Genomic DNA, 24,560 nt, shown 5'->3' on the forward strand with positions numbered 1-24,560 from the left:
GACTTATTGACGATTAAACAAACACTAAGCGTATACGGATATGCGTAATAAAATAAAATCTTAATTGTAACAAATTATGCTCAAGGTTCGAATGGTTCTGTGCCGTGTGGTTCCCGGCACCAATAAAAAAAAGAAAAGGACCACTCCATCTCTTTTCCATAAATGTCGTAAAAGGCGACTAAAGGATGGGCTTATAAACTTGGAATTCTTCTTTAAGACGATGGGCTAGCAACCTGTCACTATTTGAATCTCAATTCTATCATTAAGCCTAACATCTGAATTGGTCTTTCGAAACTGTTTACTCTGTCTACCCCGCAAGGGATAAAGACGTGATTATATGTATGTATGTTTGAATGGTATACGTACGGTAAAATAATTAACGAGTCCAAATACAAAAAGGTTCCTAATTGAAATGCAACTATGTACAAAAAACCACAAGCGAATACGGACAAGCGTACAGGGTGACATTTAAAATAACTGCATCCATTTAAACATAGACTATACCCATGCTTCTGAGCCGTTTGAGCCTATTTTTATTTAAATTAAACGTCATCATTTTCACATTTAAAAAACCCTCAAAAACTACGTCACACGCTTTATTAAAGACCAATACTACAAAAAGAAATTAAAACTAAACATATAAATAAATGTCTGAAAAATAAATTATTTTTCTAGTATCAAGATCAAGTAAAGTACGGAGTTGTCGAGATCGATCAGCTGAATAAATTGTGTCGTTGACCTCTGAATCTTACGCGTCGCTTTTCCGCCGGCCGGGGTGATATTACGTATTTAGGATCGTGGATTTCGATACTTTTATTTTTTTTCGTACTTTCTGATATATGAACCGATATTTTTCTTTTAACGTTTTTAAATATCCTTTAGATGAGTACACTTAACAGTTAAATTTATGCAGTTGAATTAAAAGTCACTCTGTATATACAAACGAGTCTAATCTTAAAAAAAAATATAATGAGATGCGACACCCCAAAAACATATGAATGAATTTACTGGCCGAAAACACATATGGCGACACCAAAAAGAACAATCCACAATGTTCGATAAACAAACTAAAAAACAAAAAAAAAACAAGACAGTCAAGCTAAATAAAAAAAAATATATTAAAAAAAAAACAAAACCTTTGCTCTCGGGGACAAAATCGAGTTGGCCAGCTTATCGAAGCTTTCAAAGAGCGCGGCCACCCGTGGAAGCTGGCTCAGGTTGAGGGATTTCGGTCTCTAGTCCGTTATATATATAGGGTTTAGAGTCGACAATCACAAATTCGAAAGCGCCCTCTATCGTAAAATTTGAGAAGTCTAATAAAAGCAGTTTTGTTATTAACTTTTGTTAGATTTCTGAGGCGCCTTCGAAGTATGATAATGGGGTTGGGATTGGAGTGGCAGATGATTCGAGATAAATTTTACAAAAAATTAATAAAACATAAATAACAGTTTTTTTTTTTTGTATAACATCAAAAAAATACATTACATATTTACTGATTTGCCTCATATTATTCCATTTTTTCATTGTAGTGCCTAACTAATCAAGAAGAATTATGCAAGGATATGGTAATTTCCTCATAAAATTTACTAAAATACATACATGTCTAATGAGTTAGGAGTTAGTTGAATAGTGAGATATCTTCTCATACAGCTGTCACTATTTGAATCTATCTATTTCCATCATAAAGCCATACAGCTGAACGTGGCCTTCTTTTCAAGACTGTTAGCTCTGTCTACCCCGCAAGGAATATGTACATCTCGTACAGCGCATACTCCCTGCCTGTCTTTTTAGTATTGTACAATAAAAACAGAAAAATATCTCAAACCATCTGCATAATGGAAGAAAAGAAAAAAATATGTATTAAGGAGGCAAAAAATATAAAAAAATAAATAAATATTATTTCATTAAAACCATAAACAACTTAACAATTTTTAACTTTTAACAATTACTATTTACAAATTTATTATCTAAATATATTAACACCATCACCTAAAATAACCAAAACCGTGTGAGTGATTAGACGGTTCGTTAATTTTTTTTTTAAATATAACAAAAACAATAATTGGAAAGTCCAGGATAGATATTTATAACTTTATAATTACATATACTCCCCATTAATTTGTTAAAAAACATAAAAAGTAGTTATAACACAAAAATAACACACACAAAACAAAATTATGTTATATTAAAAAGACGACATTTTCTATAAAAAGAAAAACATAGTTTTTTTATATACAAAATGGCGTGATAATGTCACGATGACATATTCTGATCTACACGCTAGGCGTGAACAATAGAGTTGAATTTAATAACATCAATTAGTTGTGCGACAGACGAGTACTAAATAGGGTTTAGTAAAAAGAAACGGCACATACAATTTTTTTAACGGATTCTATCACAAAACCATACAGCTGAACGTGGCCTTACAGTCTTTTCAAGACTGCTGGCTCTGTCTACCCCGCAAAGGGACATCCGTTTCCGAGATCCTGAATCATGATCTCGGAAACGATCTCGGAAAGGATTCCTGATTATATATATACAAGAATTGCTCGTTTAAATATATGAGATGAATAAATAAAATCAAACTAAACTGAAATCCCATTCGTAACGAGATATTCCAAATAAAAATAAAATATTTTTTTTTTACAATTTAAATTTACTTTATAATTTTTTTCAATTTTTATACAACTTAAAATACCTATTTTAAAAATAGCAAAGACTGTCGCAAATAATTATTATCAGTCCAGAGCTTTACTCTTCTATAAAATTAAACTCAATTCATTCACACTGACACGTTATCACTGTACCATCCCAGACTTTCCAATTCTCCCTCCCCCCACCACTTCACATTTAATTAAGATTATATATATAATATATAATATATATATATATTTATACATGTACCTGTTTAGTAACTTGATCTCTCCTTTTCTCAATATACCTAGTGTCGGTGCCGCTGTCTAGAGAACTGTCTTTGGAGCCGTCCGAATCCCGTTTTTCTGTAAGACACAATCATTTATTAGGGGCCACGGTTCAAATCCTAACAAGGCCACCTCTTATTGAACAATACGTAATAATTGTCATATCTTTCGGTTTCACAACATTGGTTGACGTCAAATAAATTACTTAAAACCAAGTTTACTGCCGCTTCCAAAGCATCAGTGCAGAAGAAGCGGTAACAAACTGCACTGCATAGCATTTTCTTCAATAACGTCAACTTTACAATAATCCAAATTTAGAGTAGAAATATGGAAGAGTATATGATTAATTAATTTTCTTTTCCACTTTTCCGTAAAAGGCGACTAAGGGATAGGCTCATAAACTTGGGAATCCTCTTTAAGGTTATGGGCTAGCAACCTATCAACTATTTGAATCTCAATCTCATCCAACCAGCTGAACGTAGCCTATCGGTCCTTTCAAGACCGTTGTCTCTGTCTATCCCGCAAGAGATATAGACCTAATTATATGTAGGTATGTATGTGTGTAATTGAACGGGTCGAAGGTCTGATGGGTCAGTCAGGTCACAATAAAAACGTGATTATTTGTATGTATGTTATGTATGTTTGTTTGTTTGTAATAAATTTATTGCATAGAAATTTACACAGTTAACATGAAAATAGTACAAAGTTATAAAAGAAACAAATCACTTTTTATGTATGTATGTATGTTATGTATGCATGCATGCATGCCTGCATCTATGTATGTATGTATGCCTGCATGCATGTATGTATTAATGCATGCATCTATGTACGTATATATATATATGTATGTATGTTTGTGTTCGAAATTTAAATAATGTCACAGTCACCGGCGGGCGCGACGCGGGCGGCCCACTTGCCGCGCGCGGGCGGCGGCGCGGGCGCAGCGGGCGGCGCGGCCGCGTCCCCCAGACTCTTCTTCGCCCATGTCGGCAGCCTGCCTATCCTCAAGCTGGAAGAGATTATAACTCACGTTAAAAACTTTTAACGTTGCATTCACATATAAATAAATAAGTATATATAAAATACTAGCTGTCCCGGCAAACGTTGTTTTGCCATATAAGTAAAAAAAAATGTTAAGTGTGGACAACCCCTATCACTAAGGGGTATGAAAAATAGATGTTAGCCGATTCTCAGACCTACTGAATGTGCATGCAAAATTTGGTTAAAATCGGTGAAGCCGTTTCGGAGGAGTAGGGAGACAAACATTGTGAGGCGAGAATTTTATATATATATATATATATATATATATATATATATAAAATAAAATATATACGGGACAAATTACACAGATTGAGTTAACCTCGAAGTAAGTTCGAGACTTGTGTTACGAGATACCAACTCAACGATACTATATTTTATAATAAACACTTATATAGATAAACATCCAAGACCCGCGCCAATCAGAGAAAGTTCGTTTCTCATCATGCCCTGGCCGGGCTCGGAACCCGGGACCTCCGGTGTCACAGACAAGCGTACTACCGCTGCGCCACAGAGGCCGTCATGTAAGTACGCCACAAGTCACAACGGCCAAGGTCACGCGACGCTATCAGCCGAATAGCAGCTTTATATGAATCTCAATTCAATCAGTGAGCCAAACATCTGAACAAGGGCTTACCAGTATTTTCAAGACTATTAGCTCTGTCTACCCCGCAACGGACATAGACGTGATTATATGTATGTATGTCAAAACTCACGTGTAATCGGGAACGACGGGTGTAGCGAATTGCGTATCAGGTATCTCCCTCGGCGGCGAACCCAGCTGAGATTCATTCTCACTCTCCATCGATAGCCCATTGGAGGGGGCCGACACTTTTCTGAAAAACAAAAATTCATGGATTATTACATACATACGTATATGTATGTATGAATGTATGTATGTATCCATGTATGTATGTATGTATCTATGTATGTATGTATGTATCTATGTATGTATATATGTATCCATGTATGTATCTATGTATGTATTTATGTATCTATGTATGTATGTATCTATGTATGTATTTATGTATGTATGTATGTTTGTAAGTATGTATTTATCTATGTATGTATGTATCTATCTATGTATGTACACATGTATCTATGTATGTATGTACATATGTATCTATGTATGTAAATATGTATCCATGTATGTATCTATGTATGTACACATGTATCTATGTATGTACATATCTATGTATGTGTACATGTATCTATATATGTATGTACATACATATATCCGTGTACCGACCTGCCCTGCCGGATGGCCTGCTGCGCCAGGCGCGCGCGCATGGTGACCACCATGTCGTGCGGCACGCGCCACACGAACACGCAGCCGTCGCCCGACGCCGACACCAGGTGCTGGCAGTCAGGGGTGAACCTGTCAACAGATAAATGTATAAATAATAAATAAATGTTCGTGATAGAAGAACAAAAAAAATAAAACATTCTTGATTAAAGGGTAGACTTGTTGCAATTTTAGAAAAAAAAAAAATTACAATTGTTAAAGGAACAGCACAGCTGGTTGGTTCAGATGAACCTGAACCAACAGATGATGTCAATCAATTGCGATGATGATGCAAATCATTTAATATCTCGCACTCCAAGGATTTGTTATAGCAACAAAAAAATATCGAACATCAACTGAACAATCTGTCAACAGATATATAGATAAATAAATAAATAAATATATATTTCCGTGTGGTTCCCGGCACCAATACAAAAAAGAATGGGACCACTCCATCTCTTTCCCATGGATGTCGTAAAATGCGACTAAGGGATAGGCTTACAAATGGGATTCCTTTTTTAGGCGATGGGCTAGCAACCTGTCACTATTGGAATCTCAATTCTATCTTAAAGCCAAATACGCTGAACGTGGCCTCTTTACAAGACTGTTGGCTCTGTCTACCCCGCAAGAGTTATAGACGTGATTATATGTATGTGTGTATGTATGGGACAAATTACACTGATTAAGTTAACCTCGAAGTAAGTTCGAAGTGAGATGATGTCAATCAATTGGATTGGTTTATTTGAATTTGATTTTTCAAGGTCACATTGTTACACAGTTAACGAAATGGTTGAAAATTAATATATGTATATATATATATATATATATATATATATATATATATATATATACATATTTTAATATATATATGTATGTTATACGTTGCATGCGTACAGCATCTTTTCTCGTTATTTACATACATATAGTCACATCATTATAAAGCAAACAGCTGAACGCGGTCTTCTTCAGTCTTTTTAAGACTGTCGGCTCTGTCAACACCGCAAGGGATATTTACCGTTATCTACATATAAAAGAACAATGTATATAGTCACGTCTATATCCCTCGCGGGGTGAACAGAGCCAATAGTCTTGAAAATACTGAAAGGCAATGATTTATTAAACACTCACTAAAATTAATATAAAGTTAATATATTGTAAAAATAAAATTGAAAAAACATTGAAATAAACATAAAATAACTGAAACTGAACTGTGTAAACATAAAATAACTGAACCGTTGTGTGGTAATGTGAGAAAAAAAAACAATTGACTGATGAGAGTCAATTGTTTTTTTTTAACTAACTTTTTTTTAATGCTGCCAGTTCACTAACAAAACACAACAGGCAACATACAAAAAAAAACATTAGCTATTAAGTAAGTCCCGATGTTAAGTACAACATACAAAAATAACATCGGCTATAGTATCCAGCGTATCTTGTTCAAACGTATCTTGATCAAATTAAGGACGTCTTGGTAAAGGGTCAGGTCAAAAGTACCCGAAACCGCCGAGCTTGCATGAAGAGAGTTATCAATGTGGATGAAGCGAAGGAAGTATGCAGAGATCGTGGCAAATGGAAAGAGGTAGTATCTGCCTACGCCTCCGGGAAAGAGGCGTGATTTTATGTATGTACTAGCGACCCGCCCCGGCTTCGCACGGGTGCCAAAATTCGTAAAAAATTATACATAAAAACCTTCCTCTTGAATCACTCTACCTGTTACAAAAGACCGAATCAAAATCCGTTGCGTAATTTTAAAGATTAAAGCATACAGACAAACAGACTAAAATGGCGACTTTGTTTTATACTATGTAGTGATGTATAGTATCCTGGTGTTAAGTAGTCACCATCACCACCCACCTCAGTCCGGTGACGATCTCCGAGTGGCCGTACATGGTGGCCATACATTCGCCGGAGTAATAATCGTACACGCTCAATATTTTATCAGTGCTCGACGTGGCTAGGTATATACCGCTGCTGTCCAGCGCCACCTGGAAGACAAAATATTATTATTATACATTATATTATTATACATACATACATACATAAAATCTCAATTACATTTTTTTTTTATTGAGTGAGCCTCGAAGTAAGTTCGAAACTTGTGTTACGAGATACTAACTCAACGATACTATATTTTATAATAAATACTTATATAGATAAACATCCAAGACCCAGGCCAATCTGAAAAAGATCATTTCTCATCATGCCCTGGCCGGGATTCGAACCCGGGACCTCCGATGTCACAGACAAGCGTACTACCGTTGCGCCACAGAGGCCGTTATAAAACCAATTGAACGTGGCCTTTCGGTCTTTTCAATACTGTGCGCTGTCTACAGGAGTATAGACTTGTTTATAGGTATGTATATATGTAAATAAAAATTTTAAGACCTTTTTTTCAAGTAAGCTTCTGTCATTACCTTCCCATAATGATGAAGTATTATAAACCCAAAGGTTTGTGTCTCTGTCTACCCCGCAAAGGGATAAAGATATGACTATTTGTATGTGTATGTATGTATATGTAGACGGCCTCTGCGGCGCAGCGCTATCTATATCAGCGGTAGCGGTATCCCGGGTTCGAATCCCGGCCAGGGCATGATGAGAAACGAACTTTCTCTGATCGGCCTGGGTCTTGGATTTTTATCTATATAAGTATTTATTATAAAATACAGTATTGTTGAGTTAGTATCTCGTAACACAAGTCTCGAACTTACCTCGAGGCTAACTCGATCTGTGTAATTTGTCCCTTATATATTTATTTACTTATTTAAATTATCAACATTACCTTTATAAGAGTGCCGTCCTCAGCCGTGGTGCCTCTAAACGTTTTCGTATGACGACCCTGCGCCGCACTGTACACTCTGACATTACGATCCTGGCGTGATAAACAAACAAATAATTACCTATGTTATTTTTGTGCCGTGTGGTTCCCGGCACCAATACAAAAAAGAAAAGGACCACTCCATCTCTCTCCTATGGATGTCGTAAAAGGCGACTAAGGGGGGTAGGCTTATAAAATTGGGATTCTTCTTTTAGGCGATGGGCTAGCAACCTGTCACTATTTGAATCTCAATTCTAACATTAAGCCAAATAGCTGAACGTGGCCATTCAGTCGTTTTCAAGACTGTTGGCTCTGTCTACCCCGCAAGGGATATAGACGTGACCATATCAATACTAATATTATAAAGCTGAAGAGTTTGTTTGTTTGAACGCGCTAATCTCAGGAACTAATTGTAAAATTCTTTTTGCGTCGAATAGACCATTTATCGAGGAAGGCATTAGGCTATATACCTAATATCACGCTGCAACTATAAGGTGCGAAGAAATAATGAAAAACGTGAAAGAAAAAAAAACGGGGAAAATTATTCATCCTGAAGGCCTTCAATGATGCCCAAAACAACTATTCCACGCGGACGAAGTTGCGGGCACAGCTAGTGTATGTATGTATGTATGTAGAATCTTCCATTACCTGACAAGCTGTAAGTATATGTCTGCCGCCCGCATCCACCTCCATATCGTATAAAGTCGTACGACCCGACACGTTTTGACCGCGAGCGAATTGATAGCTACCGTCAGATGTCTGTAAAAAAAAAACATATATGTAAGAAGAAAGCATAATTTTTTTTTTTAAGTAAACAGTTTAAAAAGAATGCCGTGTGGTTCCAAGGACTGTAGAAAAGGATCACACCATATCTTTCCCAGGGATGTCGTATAAGGCGACTAAGGGATATGCTAATAAACTTTGGATACTTCTTGTAGGCGATGCGGCTAGCAAGCTGTCACTATTTGAATCTCAATTCCATCGGTGGGCCATGCAGCTAAACGTGGCCTTTCAGCCAGGCCAGGCCGACTCTTTTCAATACCATTGACTCTGTCTATCCCGCAAGGGATGTAGACGTTTTAGTGAAACTGCGCAGGTGAGAGAAATGAGAGATGATAAAAGAAAAATTATACAATAACGACAAACTTTTTATTTATTTAAAAGCTGAACGTGGCCTATCAGTCTTTTCAATACTGTTGACTCTGTCTACTAGTAAAAAATTTGACTTTATTGTATAATTTTTTTCGCTGCAGTTTCACTAAAACGCCACATAGGAATATTATTATGTAACATTCTCAACGTATTATTTGAGGGATCTATAAGGATCGTGGCAATTGGAAAACCATAGTCTTTACCTACCCCGACGGGAAACAAGCGTGATGATATATATGTATGTATGTTTGTATGTAACACTCTCACCGTCCGTATCTGCCTGAAAAGTATAGTTTTGTCGGCTCCGCACGACACCATTTGCAGGTGAGGGCCCGAGTTCAAGAACCGCACGGCCGTGATCGATGAGGAATGCTCGTCCAATGTCTGCAGTATTTGATAACCCTGGAAATGAGGTAATACTATCATAATATGTAAGTGTATGAAGTTGTTAAAAACAATTGACGCGGCAATATTAAAAAAAAAAACAATGTTACATAATAATAACAAAAGCACAGAGTAAATTCAAATTTAGAACACACAGATATTATTTTTTTTATTCTGGTATAAATTGTATAGATACATACATCATACATATCGATGTTTATGTGAGCCTGGTATCAAAGGTATGGTTTCTTTGTATCTTTGATGAATTAGATCATAAGTTAATAAACTTAATTTTCTCCTTAGTCTATAGTTGTATTTTTTTCCGTGATTCAGGCACAAGAATATATAAATAAAACAAAATGAGGTACCTACAATTAAGAATGCCTATGAAAAATCAATGAAAAAGGAATACAGGTACATTTGATACAAACTGCTTGGTACTCGTTGAAATCAAGAACGTTGTAAGGTATAGCAGAAAATGTACTGCCCGCCCATCTCTAACTATACCATCCTACTAGTCCTACTAGTTTTATAAATGCGAAAGTTTGTATGTCAGTATGGATGTTTGTTACTCTTTCACGCAAAAACTACTGAACCGATTACGATGAAATTTGGTATGTAGATAGCTGAAGACCCAGAATAACATAGGCTTTTTATGCCGGAGTTCCCGCGGGATGATTGTTATGTTATGATAAGGGTTCTATGCGAACGTAGTCGCGGGCGGCATCTAGTCTTTAAAAAGCTTACTATCAACTAATCTCTAAATAGACCATCTTTATAAGCTGACTATCGACTAAATATCGCATCAGAAGCTGTACACTATCCAGATCCATTTCATAGTCACTATGAATATACAACTGAACCGGACACAGAATTAACCAACACAATTCATTCCACTTTCAAATTTCTTCTAAATGTTCATAAGAACCTCGTTCTAATCCGAAGGTTTCTGCCCCGTACAAGAAGTGCATCTAAGGATGCTCATTCTACTTTCAAATTACTTCTCAATTTTCATGACAGCCTAGTACCAAAGATTCCTATACCTCTAGCTAGACCCATCAAAGCCCATTTAAAGATAACCAAATACCCTTTAAATGGTCATGATAGCCTAGGAACAGTGATAAGAGTTAGAGGACTGCCCGCCCATCTCTTACCAGACCATTTTGAAAGTTGCTTACCTTATCAACTAAGAACACGTGTATCAGCCTATCCCTGGACGCCGAAGCCATAGTAACAGTGATAAGAGTCAGAGGGCTGCCCGCCCATCTCTTCCCAGACCATTTTGAAAGTTGCTTACCTTATCAACTAAGAACACGTGTATCAGCCTATCCCTGGACGCCGAAGCCATAGTAACAGTGATAAGAGTCAGAGGGCTGCCCGCCCATCTCTTCCCAGACCATTTTGAAAGTTGCTTACCTTATCAACTAAGAACACGTGTATCAGCCTATCCCTGGACGCCGAAGCCATAGTAACAGTGATAAGAGTCAGAGGGCTGCCCGCCCATCTCTTCCCAGACCATTTTGAAAGTTGCTTACCTTATCAACTAAGAACACGTGTATCAGCCTATCCCTGGACGCCGAAGCCATAGTAACAGTGATAAGAGTCAGAGGGCTGCCCGCCCATCTCTTCCCAGACCATTTTGAAAGTTGCTTACCTTATCAACTAAGAACACGTGTATCAGCCTATCCCTGGACGCCGAAGCCATAGTAACAGTGATAAGAGTCAGAGGGCTGCCCGCCCATCTCTTCCCAGACCATTTTGAAAGTTGCTTACCTTATCAACTAAGAACACGTGTATCAGCCTATCCCTGGACGCCGAAGCCAACAATCTGGGCTTGGCGCTGTACTCCAGACACAGGACCTCAGCGTCGTGAGCCTCCAACGTGTGCAATGCCGAACCGGAAGCGGAGTGGACCCACACGTTTCCGGCCCGGTCGCCGGACGCTATGTGCCGGCCGTCCGGCGAAACACGCACGCATCTACGGCGGAGAAAGGTGGTGTTATGGGTTTTGCGTAGGCTACTTATATACCGCCGAGCTTGCATGAAGAGAGTTATGAATGTGGATGAAGCGAAGGAAGTATGCAGAGATCGTGGCAAGTGGAAAGAGGTAGTCTCTGCCTAACCCTCCGGGAAAGAGGCGTTTTTTTTATGTATGTATGTATGTACTTATATAAATAAACATAAATATTACCACATATTGATCTAGCCTAAGATAGTTCAGACTTGTGTTAAGGGATACTAACTCATCGATACTATATTTCAAATGTTCACCTAAAATATTCAAGATCAATTTATGTGCCGGTCAATGCATACTAGCTTTTGTTAAGACCATAATTCTTATATTTCTCATCTCTCTATTTGCATCCTCAGAGATAGAGTGAGAGGTAAGATAATAAACTTGGATTATTATTACTCACCTGACACCAGTTTTATCATCATAGGATTTGGACTTGTCCTTATCACTGGGTGCCGTTAAGTCGACGTCCTTCAAAAATTTCAGTTCTGGATCTATGTATATCACTTTGGTGAGCTCCTGTTGAGAAAAGAAATGTTGATTACAAAAAAAAACATGTGTAATAGATTGCATTTCTTAAACGCACAAAATTAAGAAGAATGGAACTGAAAACTTTTACTTCGTAATTATGAAATTATAAAATTTAAAAAAATAGGGTCACTTTAAATTTGGAATGCTTAAACAACCGAAAACTTAAACAACCAAAGAAGTGCGCTTTTTTTTTAAAAAAAAAAGCTAATTTGAATCAGGAACTCTGAAAGAATATTAATTCTGTACGAATTTAAATTTAAAATATCTATCCCACCCATGCTCCTTCCTCTTCAAATCACTTACATCTTCATGTTTGCCTAGTACTTCTACGCCATACTCCGGCCACCCATCCACACTAAGACCATTCCCAAAGTTGCTTAACCATAAAATAGAATATATTAATTTTCACTTACTATCATCACATCACTTAAATCTAATAACAACTACTACCCGCTTCTAAAGCGCATGTGTACAACAAGCGGCGGAACAAACTACACTGCAGCATAAGACGTCACACTCACATTGCTGTATATGTTCTGCGCCTGAGGTTGAATCTGCCAAGCGCGAACCGTGTCGTCACTGGAGCACGTGAGGAAAGTCCCCGGGGGCAGATCCCCGGTGCCCGGCGCCACGTCCATGCCCCAGATGCAAGCGGAATGGTATAAGGCCGAATGGGATTTGCCCACCTGTGGAAAAAATTAATTGTATTGTTGATTTTAACCATAGGACGTTTTAAAAAAAATGACGCGGACAGAGTGTGGCTTTGAAAAAAAAAGGGGAAACATCGTAATAGCGGCGTTGTACGCAGTTGTAAGTGAATAGAATAGAATAGATTTATTTTCAAAATCGGATACAACATACATACATATGGTCGCGTCTAAATTCCTTGCGGGGTAGTAAGAGCCAACAGTCTTGTAAAGACTGAATGGCCACGTTCAGCTATTTGGCTTAATGATAGAATTGAGATTCAAATAGTGACAGGTTGCTAGCCCATCGCCTAAAAAAGAATCCCAAGTTTGTAAGCCTATCCCTTAGTCGACTTTTACGACATCCATGGGAAAGAGATGCGAGTGGTCCAACTCTTTTTTGCATTGGTGCCGGGAACCACACCGCACAATCGGATACAAGCTGTCACTTATTGACGTCACATCACTTAAATCTAATTACCGCTTCCAAAGCGCACGTGTGGAAGAAGAAGAAGAAGTGACAAAACCTGTCATTTCGTGGGATGTGTGTCTGTCTGTCACACTACTGGTGAGAGTGTGTGCGCGTGAGACGTATACATGTATATACTATTGGTGGTTCCTTTTGCCGTATAGTAAAACACCGTCTGCCGTTTTTTTAAGACTACCTAATTCAAATAAAAAAAAAACAATATAAATTTATTACTACTCCTAATACTCCTGGTACATGCGTTAAGATAATCCCGGAATAGAATAGAATAGAATAGAATAGATTTATTTTCAAAATTGGATACAAGGTATCACTTATTGACGTCACATCACTCAAATCTAATTATAACTACTACCGCTTCCAAAGCGCATGTGTAAAAAAACGGCGGAACAAACTACACTGCAGCATTTTCATCGGACGTCAATGTACAAATATAGATCTCTTAAATCTAAATCATGGACGAATACACATTGTCTACATTAAAAAAAACATGAATGAATGTAGAACTAGGAATAGGGGCGAGTTGAGGGTACTCGACCTCGAGACAGGTCACCCATGAGGTGGACAGATCAAATAAAATACACAGCACAAAGGTGACCCTCTCTGTGAATACTCCAGAAAGGCGACGAGTGGCGAAGGATCGTGAAGCGAGCCACTAACCCTTCTGTGTACGACCACGACCACTCCGACAAGAGTGTTTACGCATAAGAAGAAGAACTGGGAATAATGCCAGACGGGGGTGGGCGGAGACCAACTCACCCGTTTTATATCCCGCACGTCCCACACGTACAAACTGTGGTCGTTGTACACGCATGTCAACTTGTGGTTCCTCTCGTCGTATGTCAACGCCACGGCGTCCGGGTATCTAGCGTTCGACGGCTGGGAGAACATATGGCTGTGGGGGAGATTATTATTATTAATATTTTTTTTTAATTTATTGATAATTACAACATTCCCAATTGCATGTAATAATGTAGTGTGATCTTAACCATAGCGCGAGTCAAAACTAAGACTCCACATCTTTTGTTTAATTTTATTAATAATCATACATAACAGAATACAACGTAGTACATTTAATCTATATTAAAACAAAAACAAATGGAATCCGATCTGGGTCGTATTCCGGAGAATTTATGTATATACAAAATACCAACGGGAAAATATTTCACATTAATTCCATGCATTAAAATTCATTAAAATGCAATTAAATCAAATTGTCGATCTTGTATGAAGAGAGTTAGGAATGCAGATGCAATATGCAAGTAGATAAAGCGAATAAAAGTATGCAGAGATCGTGGCAAGTGAATAGATGTAGTATCTACCTACCCCTCCATATATGCTTTGCATATTAAATTATTTATCAACTGCAACGTTTTGCAGTCCTTTATATCCATAATCACTTATTTCGTAACTATATGGTCATTTCTCACCGAAAGTCATCATTATCTCATGTAAAATCATACATTTCTCACTCTCATCATGATTTTCTCGTCCGTTTCTAATCAATTTCTCATATGTACAATAAATTTCTCGCCTTATATAAATCACATCAACATCCAAATAAGTGAGTCCTTGCCAACGTTGTTGTAACATTTCGGAATAAAGGGCAAAATTAATGTGTATATATGTATGTACTAAAATTATAAAATTATTTCTATCTATATTTCTCACCTAATATTCGTCCCCTGCTGTACATCAACACCGAGATAATGCGTCCTGGGTAACGTGGTGACATACTGTAGCGTGTCAGGTGCGAAACATCGTACGATGCCCTCCGCGCAGCCCACGAAAATGTATTGACTGCCGATCGCCATGCAGTTCGCTGATGATGTCTGGAGGACGAGAAACATTTATGGTTTAGAGTAGACAACATACATGTAGTCATATCTATATTACTTGAGGGCTAGACAGAACCAGCAGTCTTGAAAGATTGATAGGTCAGGCTCAGCTATTTGGCCAAACAGCTGAGCGTGGCCTATCTTCCACCCGCTTGTGCAGTAGATAGCCTTCTACTATTGAATTCGCATAGTAGACCTCCTTTAATGATGACTTACTTGCTGCTTTTAGTCTTCCTAACAACCACCTTCAAAAGCTTTATGATTTCCTGGTAACATAGACTTCTCACTCACCCGCAATTCCACCCACTTGTCCAACAGCCTTCTGCTATTGAACTCGCACAGTAGACCCCCTCTGGTGATGGTCTACTTGCTGCTTTTAGTCTTCCTACTCGTATAAACAACCTTAAAAGCTTTATGATTGCCTGGTAACTTATCTCACTCACCCGCAATTCCACCCACTTGTCCAACAGCCTTCTACTTATTGAACTCGAATAGCAGACCTCATCTAGTGGCGGCTTACATGCTGTCTTTTGTATTCCTTTAAACTTCATAAAGTTTATGATTGCCTGGTAACATAGACTTCTCACTCACCCGCAATTCCACCCACTTGTCCAGCAGCCTTCTGCTATTGAACTCGCACAGTAGACCTCCTCTAATGATGGTCTACTTGCTGCTTTTAGTCTTCCTAACAACCACCTTCAAAAGCTTTATGATTGCCTGGTAACTAAGACTTCTCACTCACCCGCAATTCCACCCACTTGTCCAACAGCCTTCTGCTATTGAACTCGCACAGTAGACCTCCTCTGGTGATGGTCTTCTTGCTGCTTTTAGTCTTCCTAACAACCACCTTCAAGAGCTTTATGATTGCCTGGTAACTTAGACTTCTAACTCACCCGTAATTCCACCCACTTGTCCAACAGCCTTCTGCTATTGAACTCGCACAGGAGACCTATTTTAATGATGGCTATCTTTCTGCTTTTAGTCTTCCTATAAACAACCTTCAAAAGCTTTATGATTGCCTGGTAATTAAGACTTCTAACTCACCCGCAATTCCACCCACTTGTCCAACAGCCTTCTGCTATTGAACTCGCACAGTAGACCTCCTCTGGTGATGGTCTACTTGCTGCTTTTAATCTTCCTAACAACCACCTTCAAAAGCTTTATGATTTCCTGGTAACATAGACTTCTCACTCACCCGCAATTCCACCCACTTGTCCAACAGCCTTCTGCTATTGAACTCGCACAGTAGACCTCCTCTGGTGATGGTCTACTTGCTGCTTTTAGTCTTCCTACTCGTATAAACAACCTTAAAAGCTTTATGGTTGCCTGGTAACTTATCTCACTCACCCGCAATTCCACCCACTTGTCCAACAGCCTTCTACTTATTGAACTCGAATAACAGACCTCATCTAGTGGCGGCTTACGTGTTGTCTTTTGTATTACTTTAAACTTCATAAAGTTTATGATTTCCTGGTAACATAGACTTCTCACTCACCCGTAATTCCACCCACTTGTCCAACAGCCTTCTGCTATTGAACTCGCACAGTAGACCCCCTCTGGTGATGGCGTACGTGCTGTCGGCCGAGTCGCCTTTGCCGCAGACCACGTCGCAGAACTCGTTGTCTTTCTGCTCCCCCAGTATCGCCGATCTGCCCATGAGGGGTACTGGTTCTTTGAACTGGAAAAAGAAGTAAAATACGTAAATAAACAATTGAGGGTATTTTTTTTCATTTGATAATGGATAATTCATTTTTGTTAAAAAAAAATTTTTTTGTTTATAATGATTAAAAGCATTATGATGTTATTGTGATGATGTTTGGCGCTGATATAGAAAAAACCTACAGGCCTATGTTACTGCTGATAGATATAATAGAGTTTGCCACATTCAGCTGTTTGGCCAGAGCCAGACAGCTAGCTGAACGTGGCCTATTGATCTTTTCGAGTCTGTTGGCTCTGTCTTTCCCGCAAGGGATATAGACGTGATTATATGTATGTATGTAGTAACATAGTCAAACTTTTCCTGTTAATTTCCACAAGAGCAGACCTCGGCAAAACAAAAATCTTCATAGAACATACCTTCCAATGTACTTAGAGACTCAGACTCCTCAGATAAGGTGTGAAGTAACTACATATAAGTGCAAACCAATTATTTATTATTATGATAAAAGAAATTGCAGATATTACTAAAAACTTAATTACGAAAACAATGTAAATGTATATAACACAATACATATGCAAATAACTGATCACATTTGGAGAAAAAAAAACAATTTGCGGCCTTTATTTTTCAATCACTAACCTTAGCGTTCCTCGAGTATTCCAAATACCAGAACTTGACATGTCTAAACCCGACCGTGACGAAATAGTTGCCGCTCTCCGAGAAACACACCGCTTTCACTCGAGATGACACCTATGAAGATGAAGAAGAATCGTGAATCGTATTTATATCGTATAGCGTCGGTGGCCGAATCGGTGAGGTTAAAATGACTGATGCGCAGAAAGGCACAGGTTCAAATACCACCTCGGCCATGACAATTTTCGAATTAATGTGCATTATAGTCTGAAAACTTACGGTAAGGGAAAACATCGTGAGGAAACCTGCACATTCAGGCAACTGTATGCGTAAGTAACGACGATCGATCCCAATACGGGTTAGATTCCCCTGCAAAGGTTGCGGAGGTCAGACGGGAGTCGCTTCGTGTAAAAACCTGACTCACCCAATCCAGGGTCCATGGTCAAAGGTATACCCCGGGCTCCTCTCCAAAGCGGTGAGGATGCAACCGGGACTAAAGCCAGGAGGAAGAAGATCTCAAACCAAGAAGGATTCGTCAGTTAAGCCACAGATGCGTTGAATATTTACAATTTTAACTTCATTTTGTCACGCTATTGATTGAAGAATCGTATTAATATATTAAAAATGATGCACAAAGATCATTATCCCTGTTATCCTTGCGTGTTCCCATCTCTCAAATCTAGAATTCCCTCATCGCGTTTCTGTCCCCGATATAACATAACAGCGTTCAAGGCAAGAGTGAATAGGCGTTATTTTATTCATTCATACATGAATTATGATGAATGATTATAATCAGGCATTCATAAGTCACCTTAGGCGTTATTAAAACGTATTTTAATACACTCAAATAACGCCAAAAGCGATTAAGGAATAGACTTAAAAACTTGATATTCCTCTTTTAGTCGATGGGCTAGCAACCTGTCACTATTTGAATCTCAATTCCATCCTCAAATCCAAACGTTTGAACATGCCATTTCAATCTTTTCAAGACTGTTAGCTCTGTCTACACCACGAGGGATATAAACATTACTATATGTATGTATGTAACTTAAACTCACCTTATTGCTAGCTAATTTGAGGTTATTCCGCCAATCCCACACGTTCACGATCATGTCGTGTTGGGAGCCGACGGAGACTAGATATTTGGAGGACGTTGAGAAGGCCTGAAATATTTAAAAAAAAAACTAAAGGCTCACATCATTACTTTATAAACCTTCGCGTTGTTACTAAAACAAAATATAGAACTTCGATATTTATAGTTCTTTATATAGCTCTATATATAGTTCTATATATAGATTGTTGGCCTTTTATTAATGTACCTATATAAACGAGGATTAACTTTTCAACTGAAAGTTTTTCCTACAGTGGTACATCCTATGTATCCTATTCTGGTCCGGTCGAAAAGTTACGGATATGTCCGCTCTAATTCCCGTTTGCATACATTAATAAAAGGCCCACAATCAATTTATGTATAGAACTACGATAAGGGATAGGCTTATAAACTTGGAATTCTTCTTTTAGGCGATGAATTTATTAGTTTATAAGCTTTTCTCTTAGTCGACTTTTTCGACCGTCGACCAAAAAGTCGACCAAAAAGCTGAACATGGCCTATCCGTCTTTTCAAGACTGTTGGCTCTGTCTACCACGCAAGGGTTATACGACTACATGTGTAAGTGTGTGATGTCTACATTAAGTTAATAAGTAAATTTTCTGAGGAAGGTTCTTGGACTCTGTAAATGGTCGCTAGAAAATAAATTCTACTTACTATTATAAAGGCGAAAGTTTGTATGGATGTATGGATGTTTGTTACTCTTTCACGCAAAAACTACTGAACCGATTACCATGAAATTTGGTATGTAGGTAGCTGAAGACCCAGAATAACACATAGGCTACTTTTTATCCCAGAATTCCCGCGGGATTGATAGGGTTTCCATGCGGACGAAGTCGTGGGCGGCCTCTAGTAAATAAATAAACAAATCTCACCACACAGCTAACGCCGTGCGTGTGACCAGGGAACTCGGCTATTTGCACCGCCCCGGACGCCGTCGGATCCTGAAACATAAGAGACATATATCATTATATGTGCCGTGTGGTTCCCAGCACCAATACAAAAAAAAGAATAGGACCACTCCATCTCTTTCCCATGGATGTCGTAAAAGGCGACTAAGGGAATGGCTCTCAAACTTGGGATTCTTTTTTGGGCGATGGGTTAGCAACCTGTCACTATTTGAATCTCAATTGTATCATTAAGCCAGATAGCTGAACGTGGCCATTCAGTCTTTTCAAGACTGTTGGCTCTGTCTACCCCGCAAGGGATATAGACGTGACCATATGTATGTATGTATATCATTATATTTTGATTAAGTTACAGTCGTCATCCATGTAAATACTATAGTTTCCGCGACATTTGCGAAAAAACTGTGTATGTCTTTCGTGGGTGGCGCTCAATTCGCGCGAACAGAGCCGCGGATATCAGCTATATGCGTACATAATATTAGATAAATATAAAAAAGTCACGATGTTGCAAAATGTTTGTTTACTCCAACGTTTTAGGTTATTCGCCGCTAGATGGCGTTGTTCACAGACTCCCAATAAAAATTTCAAATTCAATCTATGGAAAATTCTATTGCAAGTTGGTGTAAATATTTCAGATGTATTTATATACATACCATAATTATAAATGCATGATTTTTTTCTAACACACTTTCGTAAAGCCAGATATCAACATTTTTTTTAATATTAATTTTCAGTTTCATTTTCTTATTCAAGTTAGTGAATATCCCATGTTACCTGAAGGTCCCAGACCCGCACGGCTGGCGCGTGCCCGCACTCCCCCGTGGCGAGGAACCTGCCGTCCGGCGAGAACACCACGCACGTGACGCTCTTCCGGGACGCGTTCACAACTTGCTACTTTCTCTACTAGTATATAAAGTTAGTGAATATTCCATTCTCCACTAGTAGGTATATAAAGTTAGTAATATCCCACGTTACCTGAAGGTCCCAGACCCGCACGGCTGGCGCGTGCCCGCACTCCCCCGTGGCGAGGAACCTGCCATCGGGCGAGAACACCACGCACGTGACACTCTTGCGGGACGCGTTCACAACTTGCTACTTTCTCTACTAGTGGGTATATAAAGTTAGTAATATCCCACGTTACCTGAAGGTCCCAGACCCGCACGGCTGGCGCGTGCCCGCACTCCCCCGTGGCGAGGAACCTGCCGTCGGGCGAGAACACCACGCACGTGACACTCTTCCGGGACGCGTTCACAACTTGCTACTTTCTCTACTAGTAGGTATATAAAGTTAGTAATATCCCACGTTACCTGAAGGTCCCAGACCCGCACGGCTGGCGCGTGCCCGCACTCCCCCGTGGCGAGGAACCTGCCGTCCGGCGAGAACACCACGCACGTGACGCTCCTCCGGGACGCGTTCACAACTTGCTACTTTCTATACTAGTATATAAAGTTAGTGAATATTCCACGTTACCTGAAGGTCCCAGACCCGCACGGCTGGCGCGTGACCGCACTCCCCCGTGGCGAGGAACCTGCCGTCGGGCGAGAACACCACGCACGTGACGCTCTTCCGGGACGCGTTGAGAACGTGCGACTGACGGTTTTTCCTGACATTGTACAGGACTACCGTGCATCTGTGGAAAAACGGGACAGGTCGTTAAATATTAAAGAGTAAAAATTGCGGTTTATAAACTCGATATTCTTCCGAGTTTATAAACCTATTCGTTAGTCGGCTTTAACGTCATCCATGGGAAAGAGATGGAGTGGTTCTATTCTTTTTTTATTTTGGTGCCGGAAACCACACGGCGGTACTCAATTCTATCATTGAGCCTAACAACTGAACGTGGCCTATCGGTCTTTTAGGACTACAAGCTCTGTCTACCCCGCAAGGGATATAGACGTGATTAAATTAATTTTAAAACACATTTTTCAACAAAAACACATAAGTACCTATCAATATAGTTCTAACTTAATTACAGTACCTTAAGAAATTAACTATAGCATATACTTATTAGTTGAGTGGAAAGACCTAGACGAACGTATCTTGATCAAATTAAGGACGTCCTGGTAAACAGTCAGGTCAAGAGTACCCGAAACCGCCGAGCTTGCATGTAGAGAGTTATGAATGTGGATGAAGCGAAGGAAGTATGCAGAGATCGTGGCAAGTGGAAAGAGGTAGTCTACCGCTCCGGGAAAGAGGCGTGATTTTATGTATATATGTATGTATGTATACACAACGTAAAAATAAGTAAGAGGTCAGCTAACAAAAGTATTTAAATAAAAACAAAAAACAAAACTTCTCCCACACGGCCGTCCTGCACATTCATCTGACCCAGATGAACAAGTGTCATCGTTGATCCATGGCTTCAAATCAGCAAAGCTTGTTGTCCTATCCTACTACTATTATAAAGGCGAAAGTTTGTATGGATGTTTGTTACTCTTTCACGCAAAAACTACTGAACCGATTACCATGAAATTTGGTATGTAGGTAGCTGAAGACCCAGAATAACACATAGGCTACTTTTTATCCCAGAGTTCCCGCGGGATTGATAGGGTTTCCATGCGGACGAAGTCGCGGGCGGCCTCTAGTATAGGTAATAAATAAGAGGTATATTAGTTGAACCAAAAGTACAGCTATCTCTTACACTAAACCACGGTTAAAATCCCACGGTCTAATGCCTCGTATGCAATGCGTGTCATCTATTGTACCAGCTCATCAATGGGCATACATTAGGCGCGCGCCGGGAATTTTTATTCGACGACATTCTTACATACATAAATGCTTTTTTTAAACCTGACTAATTTATAAATGGTCAGTAATCCAGGTGGATTTTAAGCTTTTACAAGTCCTAAAGATGTTAAACATTGTGCAATAAACTTATTTTGTCATCAATACATATAATAAAATAGTAATAAATAAATTGTCTGTACATTGAGTATATTTTCAGAAAAATCATTTATAACAATATAAAAATAGGACCAGCTAGAAATTTGAGTAAATTTAATAACCTTAACCTTCGTATCTATACTAATATTATAAAGCTGAAGAGTTTGTTTGTTTGAACGCGCTAATCTCAGAAACTACTGGTTCGAATTGAAAAATTCCGTCCCGCAACGCAGAAGGAGTTGCGGGCGTCAACTAGTGCCATAAATAAATTATATTTATTTTTATTTCTTTCTTCAAAATCAAAAGATAACTGGTAGATAATTAACAATATATTAATAAAAAAAACCGCAGTGGAGACAAGGGTCATTTACACTGTGCTATTTGCAACAGCCGCACCTCACCCTCGCATCAAGGTCACAACCGCACCTTTGAATCGATAACTTGGCATGTTTCTGATCAACAACCATGGTCAGTTTTAATTTATAAAATATAAATGGATAGGGGATTGAACTATCGAAATCTTAAAATGTTTTCTTCGTGGATACCCGGGGCTTTTTTCCAGAGGTGAAAATGTACCGTGTGGTTCCCGGCACCAAAACAAAAAAGAATAGGATTAGTCCCATCTCTTGCCCATGGATGTCGTAAAAGGCGACTAACGGATAGGCTTACAAACTTGGGATTCTTTTTTAGGCGATGGGCTAGTAACCTGACACTATTTGAATCTCAATTCTATCATCAAGGCAAATAGCTGAACGTGGCCATTCAGTCTTTTCAAGACTGTTGGCCCTGTCTACCCCTTAAGGGATATAGACGTGAACATTTGTAAGTATGTATGTATGTAGGTGAAAATATAACCGTGATAACGTTAAGACCAAAAAAGGCGGGATCGTAAATCAACTCGTGGCAAACACACCACACCCTCGTTCCTCCCGGGGGGGTTAAAAACAAGAAATCGCGAAGGCCACCAGACGAACAGACAGTCGGATGAGTCAGCTGTTACTGCCAGCGGAAACGGAAGCGCACAGTTGCGGTCGACGCCCCGCAGTCCATTCGGGCCGAATGTACTGTTATTGGAGGTTACGAATATTATGCAAGTAATTAGCTATGCCCGCGACTTCGTCCGTGTGGAATAGTTATTTTTGGCATCATTGAAGCCCTCAAGGATGAATAAGTGTCCCCGTTTTTTTTTTCACATTTTCCATTATTTCTTCGCTCCTGATAGTTGCAGCGTGATGTTATATAGCCTTAAGCCTTCCTCGATAAATGGTATATCCAACACAAAAAGAATTTTTCAATTCGAACCAGAACTTCCTGAGATTAGCGCGTTCAAACAAACAAACTCTTCAGCTTTATAATATTAGTATAGATTCTTCTTCCTCCTGAAGTTGGTCCCAGTTACATCCTCGCTTCTCTAGAGTGGAGCCTGGGTTGCGCCATTTTTGACAATGATCCAGGATTGGATGACTAAGGTTTTTACAAGAAGCAACTCTCATCTGACCTCCGCAACCTTTGCAGGAGAACCTGACCAGTATTGTATCGATCATGGTTACACATCCAGTTGCCTGAATGTGCAAGTTTCCTCATGGTGTTTTCCCTTACCGTAAGAGCTTCGGTTAGCACTCAAACTAATGTACATAACTCGGAAAAAGAGGCATTTTTATGTGGCCGAGGTAGGATATGAACCGCATACGCATATCAAACGTTTTTACACCGAGCACCTTATCCATTCGAGCTTACGACGAGCTTAAGATGAGTGTGTATTTTATTGTTCATATACATATAGTCACGTCTATATCCCTTGTGGTGTAGACAGAGCCAACAGTCTTGAAGACTGATCGGCCACGTTCAGCTATTTGGCTTATTGATAGTATTGAGATCCAAATAGTGACAGGTTGCTAGTCCATCGCCTAAAAAAGAATCCCAAGTTTGTAAGCCTATCCCTTAGTCGCCTTTTACGACATCTATGGGAAACAGATTGAGGGGTCCTATTCTTTTTTGTATTGGTGCCGGGAACCACACGGACACGGCATTTTATTGTTCCATTTCTCCTAACACATCTTTACCAAATATCTCTTGAAACGTTATATTTTCTGCATCAAACTAAATGCTATTCTCCGCAATAGGTTGCATAATCAAACTTGGCTCTTTCAATGCATTTTACAAAATGGAAACACGCTGATTGAATAGCTAGCATTTTGAAATACAGAATGGAAGATG

General features: G+C 39.1%; 1 protein-coding gene across 9 annotated transcripts in view; it reads right to left on the minus strand.

Annotated features, from left to right (window-relative positions):
- The window catches only part of LOC106142093 (mitogen-activated protein kinase-binding protein 1), a 105,208-nt gene that overhangs the window by 27,292 nt on the left and 53,356 nt on the right, over positions 1 to 24,560 (minus strand). For 5 of the 9 annotated variants that reach the window (XM_060952824.1, XM_060952829.1, XM_060952827.1 and 2 more), the window contains exons 4-22: positions 20,931 to 21,090; positions 19,428 to 19,496; positions 18,503 to 18,607; positions 17,451 to 17,561; positions 16,647 to 16,829; positions 14,985 to 15,145; positions 14,073 to 14,208; positions 12,662 to 12,826; positions 12,013 to 12,128; positions 11,369 to 11,573; positions 9,479 to 9,613; positions 8,708 to 8,818; positions 8,024 to 8,113; positions 7,099 to 7,229; positions 5,209 to 5,337; positions 4,676 to 4,795; positions 3,809 to 3,930; positions 2,905 to 2,999; positions 1,137 to 1,235 (exon numbers count right to left, since the gene is read on the minus strand). In XM_060952824.1, the coding sequence (XP_060808807.1) occupies positions 1,137 to 1,235; positions 2,905 to 2,999; positions 3,809 to 3,930; positions 4,676 to 4,795; positions 5,209 to 5,337; positions 7,099 to 7,229; positions 8,024 to 8,113; positions 8,708 to 8,818; positions 9,479 to 9,613; positions 11,369 to 11,573; positions 12,013 to 12,128; positions 12,662 to 12,826; positions 14,073 to 14,208; positions 14,985 to 15,145; positions 16,647 to 16,829; positions 17,451 to 17,561; positions 18,503 to 18,607; positions 19,428 to 19,496; positions 20,931 to 21,090 (2,443 nt within the window). Of the gene's footprint in view, positions 1 to 1,136; positions 1,236 to 2,904; positions 3,000 to 3,808; positions 3,931 to 4,675; positions 4,796 to 5,208; positions 5,338 to 7,098; positions 7,230 to 8,023; positions 8,114 to 8,707; positions 8,819 to 9,478; positions 9,614 to 11,368; positions 11,574 to 12,012; positions 12,129 to 12,661; positions 12,827 to 14,072; positions 14,209 to 14,984; positions 15,146 to 15,442; positions 15,523 to 15,742; positions 15,799 to 16,044; positions 16,101 to 16,646; positions 16,830 to 17,450; positions 17,562 to 18,502; positions 18,608 to 19,427; positions 19,497 to 20,930; positions 21,091 to 24,560 lie in introns of those variants that run through there. The other 4 variants (XM_060952826.1, XM_060952825.1, XM_060952830.1 and 1 more) reach the window with 4 other exon arrangements.

The sequence above is a fragment of the Amyelois transitella genome, chromosome 30 (assembly GCF_032362555.1).
Source record: "Amyelois transitella isolate CPQ chromosome 30, ilAmyTran1.1, whole genome shotgun sequence".
Taxonomy (NCBI): domain Eukaryota; kingdom Metazoa; phylum Arthropoda; class Insecta; order Lepidoptera; family Pyralidae; genus Amyelois; species Amyelois transitella.